This window comes from Oncorhynchus nerka, linkage group LG15 (assembly GCF_034236695.1).
Source record: "Oncorhynchus nerka isolate Pitt River linkage group LG15, Oner_Uvic_2.0, whole genome shotgun sequence".
In the NCBI taxonomy this organism is placed as follows: domain Eukaryota; kingdom Metazoa; phylum Chordata; class Actinopteri; order Salmoniformes; family Salmonidae; genus Oncorhynchus; species Oncorhynchus nerka.
Genome location: NC_088410.1, coordinates 97,067,686 through 97,081,159, shown reverse-complemented (window position 1 = coordinate 97,081,159; position 13,474 = coordinate 97,067,686). Strand labels below are relative to the sequence as shown.

The 13,474-nt window shown below is 40.0% G+C and overlaps 1 protein-coding gene across 1 annotated transcript in view; it reads left to right on the top strand.

The window, feature by feature from the left end:
• Positions 1-13,474, top strand: part of LOC115118030 (glutamate receptor-interacting protein 2-like) — a 190,522-nt gene that overhangs the window by 147,286 nt on the left and 29,762 nt on the right. Inside the window, exons 18-19 of the mRNA XM_065000742.1 lie at positions 2,402-2,590; positions 7,511-7,667. Coding sequence (XP_064856814.1) covers positions 2,402-2,590; positions 7,511-7,667 — 346 coding nt within the window. The remainder of the gene's footprint in view (positions 1-2,401; positions 2,591-7,510; positions 7,668-13,474) is intronic.

Genomic DNA, 13,474 nt, shown 5'->3' with positions numbered 1-13,474 from the left:
ATGGGACTGAAGAAACAGATGTATGTGTTGTATAGTTATCAATATGTGTCTGTCTTCCTTAGGTGTCACTCTGCACCTACCCAAATCAGGTGTATGTTTCCCTTTCCCAAGGATATCATGGGAGCTGCGAGAGTACAGACATCTGAGACGTAACCAGCCATTTGTAGTTTGACATTTAAATATACTAACAACTAGATGAAACCAGGCAAGCTGTGTGAGTTTGCTACAGAGTTCTGCTGGTAGCTTCCCTCTGATTCTGTGCTGCTGCTCTGGGATCCTCTCTGTCTCCTCTGTCCAGGCTTCAGCTCAGATACATACTGCTTGTTGTCTTAGAGAATCCTATAACAGGTTTATGTGGTTCTAAGGTTTTCCTCCCCATAAAACCAGCAAAACATCATAATGTACAACAAAAGGGTGTCACGCCTTGACGGAGCCTTCTGAGGCGATCCACGGTCCGGAGTCCCCGACGATCATCCCGCACCAGAGGCGCCACCGTAGTTGGCGGAGCCACGAGCGGAGCGGGGTCTGCGTTCCGCACCTGAACCGCCACCGAGGGTAGATGCCCACCCGGACCCTCCCCTCTAGGTTCAGGTTTGCGGCCAGACTCCGCACCTTTGGGGGGGGGGGGGTACTATCACACCTTGACCTTAGAGATCCTTTTTATTCTCTATTTGTTTAGGTTAGGGTGTGACTAGGGTGGGCAATCTATGTTTTCTATTTCTTTGCTGGCCTGGTATGGTTCCCAATCAGAGGCAGCTGTCTATCGTTGTCTCTGATTGGGGATCATACTTAGGCAGCCTTATTTCCACCTGTAGTTTGTGGGATCTTGTTTTTGGTGCTGTGCTGTTTATCCCTACTAGACGTTACGTTTCGTTTTGTGTTTGTTGTTTTTTCGGTGTTCATTTAATAAATTGTACGCCTACCACGCTGCACCTTGGTCCGATCCTTCACATCGACAATCGTAACAAAGGGAAATATAACTATACTTCTTTTTGTTTTTGTGCTAGGTCACTTTGATACTGTCTCTGATGACCTGCACTGTGCTTAAAACTTGTTGAGAATAGGGGGCAGTAATTTCGCTTTGGATAAATTGCGTGCCCATAGTGAACTGCATCCTACTCTGTCCTAGATTGCTAATATATGCATATTATTATTACTATTGGACAGAAAACACTCTGAAGTTTCTAAAACTGTTTGAATTATGTCTGTGAGTATAACAGAACTCTTAGGGCAGGCAATCTCGGTCACTTTGATCCTGTCTCTGATGACCTGCGCTGTGTTTAACTAACGTTATCTGCTCGGAAATTAGTATCATCAAAAATGTCAACAACAAAAAAATAGTTAATGCTGCCATGCTTTTCACCCAAACATAGAAAAGGTACCTGGAGTATCCTTTAGGGGTTCATCAAATTGAAACTCTGGGGGGGGAACCCCTATAAGTTATTCACAGCATCCCTTTTAATGGATCCTCTAAGAACCTTTTGAAGAACCATTTGTGGGTCATTTTTTAACTACCCCCCCCTCCCTATTATTATATTTATTATTGTTAATAATACGCATTACAATAACACAATATTTTAGTTCTCAGTATATATGATGATTTTAGTGGCAAAGCAGAATAAATACATCTAAATATGAGGTATATGAGAACCCCAAGTTCAATGGGTATAACCTCTGGCGTGTTTGAGTACATAATGTACTGTGTATTTGAGATTCATAATGTACTGTGTATTTGAGATTCATAATCTACTGTGTATTTGAGATTCATAATCTACTGTGTATTTGAGATACATATTTGACCCAGGTTTGATATTTTCCTCCCACCCTTCGACGTCTCGTATGAGAACATAGTTTGCAACTTAGCAGCGTCCCAAATCGCACCCTATTCCCTACCTAGTACACTACTTTAGACCCTATTCCCTACACAGTGCACTACTTTAGACCAGAGCCCTATAGAACCCTATTCCCTACATAGTGCACTACTTTAGACCAGAGCCCTATGGCACCCTATTCCCTACATAGTGCACTACTTTAGACCAGAGCCCTATGGCACCCTATTCCCTACATAGTGCACTACTTTAGACCCTATCCCCTCCATCATACACTCTTTTAGACCAGAGCCCTATGGCACCCTATTCCCTACATAGTGCACTACTTTAGACCCCATTCCCTACATAGTACACTACTTTAGACCAGAACCCTATGGCACCCTATTCCCTACATAGTACACTACTTTAGACCAGAACCCTATGGCACCCTATTCCCTACATAGTACACTACTTTAGACCAGAACCCTATGGCACCCTATTCCCTACATAGCACACTCCTGTTAAACATAGGCCATGTGCCCCGACAACACGCAGAGACCCTGAACAGATGCTCCTCTACTTCCTCCTTCCAGTGGCAGACGAGAAGAAGAAGGATGGAGAGATGGAGAATGATTTGAGTGACACGGAGGACGTGTCGGACATGACAGACTCTCAGAAGACCAACAAGCTGTCAGAGATCTACTCCACCACCATACCCAGTGTGGACTCTACCATGGAGTCCTGGGACGGATCCGGCATCGACGCTGGCTACGGAAGCCAAGGTAAAGACTAGTGGTAGACATGGTGAGACCAGGGTTAGGGTTGTGGTTAGAGGTAATGATAGGTCTACGCTTGGTGTATCACCATGTCCTGGGACGTGTCCTGCATCGATGCGGGCTACGGAAGCCAAGGTAAAGACTAGTGGTAGACATGGTGAGACCAGGGTTAGGGTTGTGGTTAGAGGTAATGATAGGTCTACGCTTGGTGTATCACCATGTCCTGTGACGTCTCCTGCATTGATGCGGGCTACGGAAGCCAAGGTTTGACCCCACAGGGCAGCATAGACTCTATGGTGGTATAGTTGATATGTCTATGGTGTTATAGTTGATATGACTATGGTGTTATAGTTGATATGTCTATGGTGTTATAGTTGATATGTCTATGGTTCTATAGTTGATATAATCTATGGTGTTATAGTTTATATAATCTATGGTTCTATAGTTGATATAATCTATGGTTCTATAGTTGATATAATCTATGGTTCTATAGTTGATATGTCTATGGTTCTATAGTTGATATGTCTATGGTGTTATAGTTGATATGTCTATGGTGGTATAGTTGATATAATCTATGGTTCTATAGTTGATATAATCTATGGTTCTATAGTTGATATAATCTATGGTTCTATAGTTGATATAATCTATGGTTCTATAGTTGATATAATCTATGGTTCTATAGTTGATATAATCTATGGTTCTATAGTTGATATAATCTATGGTGTTATAGTTGATATGTCTATGGTTCTATAGTTGATATAATCTATGGTGTTATAGTTGATATAATCTATGGTTCTATAGTTGATATGTCTATGGTTCTATAGTTGATATGTCTATGGTGTTATAGTTGATATGTCTATGGTGGTATAGTTGATATGTCTATGGTTCTATAGTTGATATGTCTATGGTTCTATAGTTGATATGTCTATGGTGTTATAGTTGATATGTCTATGGTGGTATAGTTGATATGTCTATGGTTCTATAGTTGATATGTCCATGGTGTTATAGTTGATATGTCCATGGTGTTATAGTTGATATGTCCATGGTGGCATAGTTGATATGTCTATGGTGTTATAGTTGATATGTCTATGGTGGTATAGTTGATATGTCTATGGTTCTATAGTTGATATGTCTATGGTGGTATAGTTGATATGTCTATGGTGTTATAGTTGATATGTCTATGGTGTTATAGTTGATATGTCTATGGTGTTATAGTTGATATGTCTTTGGTTCTATAGTTGATATGTCTATGGTTCTATAGTTGATGTACCTGAAACCCCACCTCTTTCAGGAATACCTAGGATAGGATAAAGTAATCCTTCTCACCCCCCTTAAAAGATGTAGATGCACTATTGTAAAGTGGCTGTTCCACTGGATGTCATAAGGTGAACGCACCAATTTGTAAGTCGCTCTGGATAAGAGCGTCTGCTAAATGACTTAAATGTAAATGTAAATGTATTCTATGGTTCTATAGTTGATATAATCTATGGTTCTATAATTGATGTAATCTATGGTTCTATGGTTGATATGTCTATGGTTCTATAGTTGATATAATCTATGGTTCTATACTTGATATAATCTATGGTTCTATAGTTGATGTAATCTATGGTTCTATAGTTGATGTAATCTATGGTTCTATAGTTGATATAATCTATGGTTCTATAGTTGATATAATCTATGGTTCTATAGTTGATATAATCTATGGTTCTATAGTTGATATAATCTATGGTTCTATCGTTGATATAATCTATGGTTCTATAGTTGATATAATCTATGGTTCTATCGTTGATATAATCTATGGTTCTATAGTTGATATATCTATGGTGTTATAGTTGATATAATCTATGGTTCTATCGTTGATATAATCTATGGTTCTATCGTTGATATAATCTATGGTTCTATAGTTGATATAATCTATGGTTCTATCGTTGATATAATCTATGGTTCTATAGTTGATATATCTATGGTGTTATAGTTGATGTAATCTATGGTTCTATCGTTGATATAATCTATGGTTCTATCGTTGATATAATCTATGGTTCTATAGTTGATATATCTATGGTGTTATAGTTGATGTAATCTATGGTTCTATCGTTGATATAATCTATGGTTCTATAGTTGATATATCTATGGAGTTATAGTTGATATAATCTATGGTTCTACAGTTGATATATCTATGGTTCTATAGTTGATATATCTATGGTGTTATAGTTGATATAATCTATGGTTCTATAGTTGATATAATCTATGGTTCTATAGTTGATATAATCTATGGTTCTATAGTTGATGTAATCTATGGTTCTATTGTTGATATAATCTATGGTGATATAATCAAATCAAATCAAATCAAATCAAATTGTATTTGTCACATACACATGGTTAGCAGATGTTAATGCGAGTGTAGCGAAATGCTTGTGCTTCTAGTTCCGACAATGCAGTGATAACCAACAAGTAATCTAACTAACAATTCCAAAACTACTGTCTTATACACAGTGTAAGGGGATAAGGAATATGTACATAAGGATATATGAATGAGTGATGGTACAGAGCAGCATACAGTAGATGGTATCGAGTACAGTATATACATATGAGATGAGTATGTAGACAAAGTAAACAAAGTGGCATAGTTAAAGTGGCTAGTGACATAAGAATGCAGTCGATGATCTAGAGTACAGTATATACATATGCATATGAGATGAATAATGTAGGGTAAGTAACATTATATAAGGTAGCATTGTTTAAAGTGGCTAGTGATATATTTACATCATTTCCCATCAATTCCCATTATTAAAGTGGCTGGAGTTGGGTCAGTGTCAATGACAGTGTGTTGGCAGCAGCCACTCAATGTTAGTGGTGGCTGTTTAACAGTCTGATGGCCTTGAGATAGAAGCTGTTTTTCAGTCTCTCGGTCCCAGCTTTGATGCACCTGTACTGACCTCGCCTTCTGGATGATAGCGGGGTGAACAGGCAGTGGTTCGGGTGGTTGATGTCCTTGATGATCTTTATGGCCTTCCTGTAACATCGGGTGGTGTAGGTGTCCTGGAGGGCAGGTAGTTTGCCCCGGTGATGCGTTGTGCAGACCTCACTACCCTCTGGAGAGCCTTACGGTTGAGGGAGGAGCAGTTGCCGTACCAGGCGGTGATACAGCCCGCCAGGATGCTCTCGATTGTGCATCTGTAGAAGTTTGTGAGTGCTTTTGGTGACAAGCCGAATTTCTTCAGCCTCCTGAGGTTGAAGAGGCGCTGCTGCGCCTTCTTCACGACGCTGTCAGTGTGAGTGGACCAATTCAGTTTGTCTGTGATGTGTATGCCGAGGAACTTAAAACTTGCTACCCTCTCCACTACTGATCCATCGATGTGGATAGGGGGGTGTTCCCTCTGCTGTTTCCTGAAGTCCACAATCATCTCCTTAGTTTTGTTGACGTTGAGTGTGAGGTTATTTTCCTGACACCACACTCCGAGGGCCCTCACCTCCTCCCTGTAGGCCGTCTCGTCGTTGTTGGTAATCAAGCCTACCACTGTTGTGTCGTCCGCAAACTTATAGTTGATATATCTATGGTGATTTAGTTGATATAATCTATGGTTCTATAGTTGATATAATCTATGGTTCTATAGTTGATGTAATCTATGGTTCTATAGTTGATATAATCTATGGTGATATAGTTGATATATCTATGGTGATATAGTTGATATATCTATGGTGATTTAGTTGATATATCTATGGTGTTATAGTTGATATAATCTATGGTTCTATAGTTGATATAATCTATGGTTCTATAGTTGATATAATCTATGGTGATATAGTTGATATATCTATGGTGATATAGTTGATATAATCTATGGTTCTATAGTTGATATGATCTATGGTTCTATAGTTTATGTATTCTATGGTTCTATAGTTGATATAATCTATGGTTCTATAGTTGATATAATCTATGGTTCTATAGTTGATATAATCTATGGTGATATAGTTGATATATCTATGGTGATATAGTTGATATAATCTATGGTTCTATAGTTGATGTAATCTATGGTGATATAGTTGATATATCTATGGTGATATAGTTGATATAATCTATGGTTCTATAGTTGATATGATCTATGGTTCTATAGTTTATGTATTCTATGGTTCTATAGTTGATATAATCTATGGTTCTATAGTTGATATAATCTATGGTTCTATAGTTGATATAATCTATGGTTCTATAGTTGATATAATCTATGGTTCTATAGTTGATATATCTATGGTGATATAGTTGATATAATCTATGGTTCTATAGTTGATGTAATCTATGGTGATATAGTTGATATATCTATGGTTCTATAGTTGATATGATCTATGGTTCTATAGTTGATATAATCTATGGTTCTATAGTTGATATAATCTATGGTTCTATAGTTGATATAATCTATGGTGATATAGTTGATATATCTATGGTGATATAGTTGATATAATCTATGGTTCTATAGTTGATATAATCTATGGTTCTATAGTTGATGTAATCTATGGTGATATAGTTGATATATCTATGGTGATATAGTTGATATAATCTATGGTTCTATAGTTGATATGATCTATGGTTCTATAGTTTATGTATTCTATGGTTCTATAGTTGATATAATCTATGGTTCTATAGTTGATATAATCTATGGTTCTATAGTTGATATATCTATGGTGATATAGTTGATATAATCTATGGTTCTATAGTTGATATAATCTATGGTTCTATAGTTGATGTAATCTATGGTAATATAGTTTATGTGTCCTTATCCAACACTTTGTCATGGTTCTTCCAGCCCAATATACACAAGTGATTGTAATGGACCTGTCACTCTAAATTATCCTTTTTATTCTACCTTTTTATTCTACCTAACCCCCTTTCTCCCTCACTTCCCACCCTCACCTCCACCAACACCCCTTCTGCAGGGCCCTACAACCCCCAGGCGGCAGGCATCGCCCTGCACCCCCATGAGTGGAGGAGTGCCAGGCAGAGGACCAGCCCCCCACCCCCGGGCCGCCGTAGTAACAACTACCCTTTCAGTGACGGGGGCTTCAGTGAAGACGACTGGGACAAACCGTCAGGGTAAGACTGTGGAGACCTCATGCCAAACGTCTCACCCCTCTTTGTATACTGTCTCACTGTGGAGACCTCATGCCAAACGTCTCACCCCTCTTTGTATACTGTCTCACTGTGGAGACCTCATGCCAAACGTCTCACCCCTCTTTGTATACTGTCTCACTTGTGGAGACCACCTGTACGGTGTACATTTTAGGACACCCCTCGAGCCTCATGCCAAACATCTCACCCCTCCTTGTATACTGTCTCACTTGTGGAGACCACCTGCACGGTGTACATTTTAGGACACCCCTCGAGCCTCATGCGAAACATCTCACCCCCTCCTTGTATACTGTCTCACTGTGAACACTGTAGAGGGCGCAGGACCTGTAGGTGCTATGTGCTGTACGTCTCATATAAGCCTTCAGAGTAACACTCACTGAGGAGAGAGGCCACATAGAAGAGCGAGGGCTTTACAGGTTGCTCTTACGGTTGCAAAAAATCCTCTGTGCCTTCCCCCGAACATTCCCAGGTTTTCCAGACATCCTGGTTAGAAGAATGGTGGAATCAAGAGGAAAATCTGGAAATAAATCTGGAATATGCCAACCGGGATTTCTAGAAAACCTTGGAATTCTAGTAAAATTGCCGGAAGTTTTGCAGGTTGTAACAATGGCAGGTACTTGAACAGTTAGAACAATGACAGGTACTTGAACAGTTAGAACAATGACAGGTACTTGAACAGTTATAACAATGGCAGGTACTTGAACAGTTAGAACAATGACAGGTACTTGAACAGTTACAACAATGACAGGTACTTGAACAGTTAGAACAATGGCAGGTACTTGAACAGTTACAACAATGACAGGTACTTGAACAGTTAGAACAATGGCAGGTACTTGAACAGTTACAACAATGCCAGGTACTTGAACAGTTAGAACAATGACAGGTACTTGAACAGTTACAGCAATGGCAGGTAATTGAACAGTTACAACAATGGCAGGTACTTGAACAGTTACAACAATGGCAGGTACTTGAACAGTTAGAACAATGACAGGTACTTGAACAGTTACAACAATGACAGGTACTTGAACAGTTAGAACAATGACAGGTACTTGAACAGTTAGAACAATGACAGGTACTTGAACAGTTACAACAATGACAGGTACTTGAACAGTTAGAACAATGACAGGTACTTGAACAGTTAGAACAATGACAGGTACTTGAACAGTTAGAACAATGGCAGGTACTTGAACAGTTAGAACAATGACAGGTACTTGAACAGTTAGAACAATGACAGGTACTTGAACAGCTACAACAATGGCAGGTACTTGAACAGTTACAACAATGGCAGGTACTTGAACAGTTAGAACAATGACAGGTACTTGAACAGTTACAACAATGACAGGTACTTGAACAGTTACAACAATGGCAGGTACTTGAACAGCTACAACAATGGCAGGCACCATAACAGTATGCAGTCTTTGTAGGTTGCTACAATGGGAACCTCATGATCATACCGAAACTTTGCAGGTTGCAACAATAGGAAATTCAATGACAGTATCTGATATTTGCAGGTTGCAACAACTGAACTATTATTTTTTATAATTTATAGACAGGGGTTTGTGCTGTGCAACCCTCGTGACAGCACAGTGGGGTTCACAGCTTTTAAACTCTAACGAAGGCAGCTTGCTGTCGAAATGGTGGTATTTATGAAATGTAGAACTATTGTTTCTGATAGTGTGCAGCTTTTCGTTTCACAGTAATTGGTTCACACAGCAATGGGTTCACATAGCAATTGGTTCACACAGAAATTGGTTCACACAGCAATGGGGTTCACACAGCAATTGGTTCACACAGCAAAGGAGTCACACAGCAAAGGGGTTCACACAGCAAAGGGGTTCACAGAGCAATTGGTTCACACAGCAATTGGTTCACACAGCAAAGGAGTCACACAGCAAAGGAGTCACACAGCAAAGGGTTCACAGAGCCACAAAAGGGCATGTCTGTTTTTTGCCTCTAGCCGTGTGACCTCAGAGCAGCTTGTGATGACACCATCACTAAACATCTTGAGTGATTCATGAGTCAGGAACTGTAACTGCCATCCCATGTTACGTTAAATAGAATGTCATCATCCTCCAATGATCACTGAGCGATGGAGGCGTCAACAAAGATGTCTGTCACTCACCTTCAGGGAGAAATCACTGGAACCCCTTAACAGTACCAGTTATTTGCAGGTTTCAAAAATGAACTACAAAGACTCATGAGCTCAGAATTACTATGACTTGGTGTTTCATGTTAGTCCACAAAGTCCTGTGTAACCCTCATAACATCAGACACACCTAAAGCTAGATTCACAGATGAGTTTTTTTTAAAGTTATGTAATTGTTTCTAGACATAATGGGGGTGTGGCCTGCCCAGGGGTGAAAGTAGATCTAATATCTTACCAGTACACGACACCCAAGTGCATGCAGAATTTTTATATTTTTTAATAGCTTAGGTGTTGAAATCATAGAATTCCATATAGATCCGTATGAATTTAATATACGCTGTTTATGGACCTAGAAGCCTGGGGGGGGTGAAATCATAGAATTCCATATAGATCCGCATTAATTTAATATACGCTGTTTATGGACCTAGAAGCCTGGGGGGTGAAATCATAGAATTCCATATAGATCCGTATGAATTTAATATACGCTGTTTATGGACCTAGTAGCCTAGGAGGTGAAATCATAGAATTCCATATAGATCCGTATTAATTTAATATACGCTGTTAATGGACCTAGTAGCCTGGGGGGGAAATCATAGAATTCCATATAGATCCGTATTAATTTAACGTATGATGTTTATGGACCTAGTAGCCTGGGGGGGGGGGGGGTGAAATCATAGAATTCCATATAGATCCGTATGAATTTAATATACGCTGTTTATGGACCTAGTAGCCTGGGTGTTGAAATCATAGAATTCCATATAGATCCGTATTAATTTAATATACGCTGTTTATGGACCTAATAGCCTGGGGGTGAAATCATAGAATTCCATATAGATCCGTATAAATGTAATGTATGATGTTTATGGACCTAGTAGCCTAGGGGGGGGGTGAAATCATAGAATTCCATATAGATCCGTATTAATTTAACGTATGATGTTTATGGACCTGTAACATGTAGTATCCATATTAAATCTATGTTGTATTATCCATATAAAATCTATGTTGTAGTATCCATATAAAATCTATGGTGTATTATCCATATAAAATCTATGTTGTATTATCCATATAAAATCTATGGTGTATTATCCATATAAAATCTATGGTGTAGTATCCATATAAAATCTATGTTGTAGTATCCATATTAAATCTATGTTGTAGTATCTATATAAAATCGGCCTACGAAAAGGGGAGACACAAATACCATCTGACCGTCCATCTGACCTGGAGGAGGTAATGATTGTCCAAAAACAAACACAAGTGGTACAGACCAAAGGACAAGGACAGTGAATATGTACACTGACCAGGGATATGGCCAATGTTCTCCGCTGGTGCCTTTAAGATAGGCCAATAAGATAGGCCAATAAGATAGGCCAATAAGATAGGCCAATAAGATAGGCTAATAAGATAGGCCAATAAGATAGGCCAATAAGATAGGCCAGGCTAATAAGATAGGCCAATAAGATAGGCTAATAAGATAGGCCAATAAGATAGGCCAATAAGATAGGCCAATAAGATAGGCCAATAAGATAGGCCAATAAGATAGGCCAATAAGATAGGCCAATAAGATAATAAGATAATAAGCTAATTGGACAGATTGGAGTTTTGTTTTTCATTGTCATCTCTTTACAGCAATAGCCATTTGCTTTCCAAACTGTTTTTCCGCAATTGTATTATTAAATATTGTGATACGCCTGGCAGGGGTCTCTTCTTTTCACTGACAAGCGCAACTCAACTATCATCTATATGGCATATGAATAAGAACACCTCCTCCCAGCTGCCCACTGCACTGAAGATAGGAAACACTGTCACCACTGATAAATCCACCATAATTGAGAATTTCAATAAGCATTTTTCTACGGCTGGCCATGCTTTCCACCTGGCAACTCCTACCCCGGTCAACAGCACTGCACCCCCAACAGCAACTCGCCCAAGCCTTCCCCATTTCTCCTTCTCCCAAATCCATTCAGCTGAAGTTCTGAAAGAGCTGAAAAATCTGGACCCCTACAAATCAGCCGGGCTAGACAATCTGGACCCTTTCTTTCTAAAATTATCTGCCGAAATTGTTGCCACCCCTATTACTAGCCTGTTCAACCTCTCTTTCGTGTCATCTGAGATTCCCAAAGATTGGAAAGCAGCTGCGGTCATCCCCCTCTTCAAAGGGGGGACACTCTTGACCCAAACTGTTACAGACCTATATCTATCCTACCATGCCTTTCTAAGGTCTTGAAAGCCAAGTCAACAAACAGATTACCGACCATTTCGAATCTCACCATACCTTCTCTGCTATGCAATCTGGTTTCAGAGCTGGTCATGGGTGCACCTCAGCCACGCTCAAGGTCCTAAACGATATCTTAACCGCCATCGATAAGAAACATTACTGTGCAGCCGTATTCATTGATCTGGCCAAGGCTTTCGACTCTGTCAACCACCGCATCCTCATCGGCAGACTCGACAGCCTTGGTTTCTCAAATGATTGCCTCGCCTGGTTCACCAACTACTTCTCTGATAGAGTTCAGTGTGTCAAATCGGAGGGTCTGCTGTCCGGACCTCTGGCAGTCTCTATGGGGGTGCCACAGGGTTCAATTATTGGACCGACTCTCTTCTCTGTATACATCAATGAGGTCGCTCTTGCTGCTGGTGAGTCTCTGATCCACCTCTACGCAGACGACACCATTCTGTATACTTCCGGCCCTTCTTTGGACACTGTGTTAACAACCCTCCAGGCAAGCTTCAATGCCATACAACTCTCCTTCCGTGGCCTCCAATTGCTCTTAAATACAAGTAAAACTAAATGCATGCTCTTCAACCGATCGCTACCTGCACCTACCCGCCTGTCCAACATCACTACTCTGGACGGCTCTGACTTAGAATACGTGGACAACTACAAATACTTAGGTGTCTGGTTAGACTGTAAACTCTCCTTCCAGACCCATATCAAACATCTCCAATCCAAAGTTAAATCTAGAATTGGCTTCCTATTTCGCAACAAAGCATCCTTCACTCATGCTGCCAAACATACCCTTGTAAAATTGACCATCCTACCAATCCTCGGCTTTGGCGATGTCATTTACAAAATAGCCTCCAATACCCTACTCAACAAATTGGATGCAGTCTATCACAGTGCAATCCGTTTTGTCACCAAAGCCCCATATACTACCCACCATTGCGACCTGTACGCTCTCGTTGGCTGGCCCTCGCTTCATACTCGTCGCCAAACCCACTGGCTCCATGTCATCTACAAGACCCTGCTAGGTAAAGTCCCCCCTTATCTCAGCTTGCTGGTCACCATAGCATCTCCCACCTGTAGCACACGCTCCAGCAGGTATATCTCTCTAGTCACCCCCAAAACCAATTCTTTCTTTGGCCGCCTCTCCTTCCAGTTCTCTGCTGCCAATGACTGGAACGAACTACAAAAATCTCTTAAATTGGAAACACTTATCTCCCTCACTAGCTTTAAGCACCAACTGTCAGAGCATCTTACAGATTACTGCACCTGTACATAGCCCACCTATAATTTAGCCCAAACAACTACCTCTTTCCCAACTGTATTTAATTTATTTATTTATTTTGCTCCTTTGCACCCCATTATTTTTATTTCTACTTTGCACATTCTTCCATTGCAAAA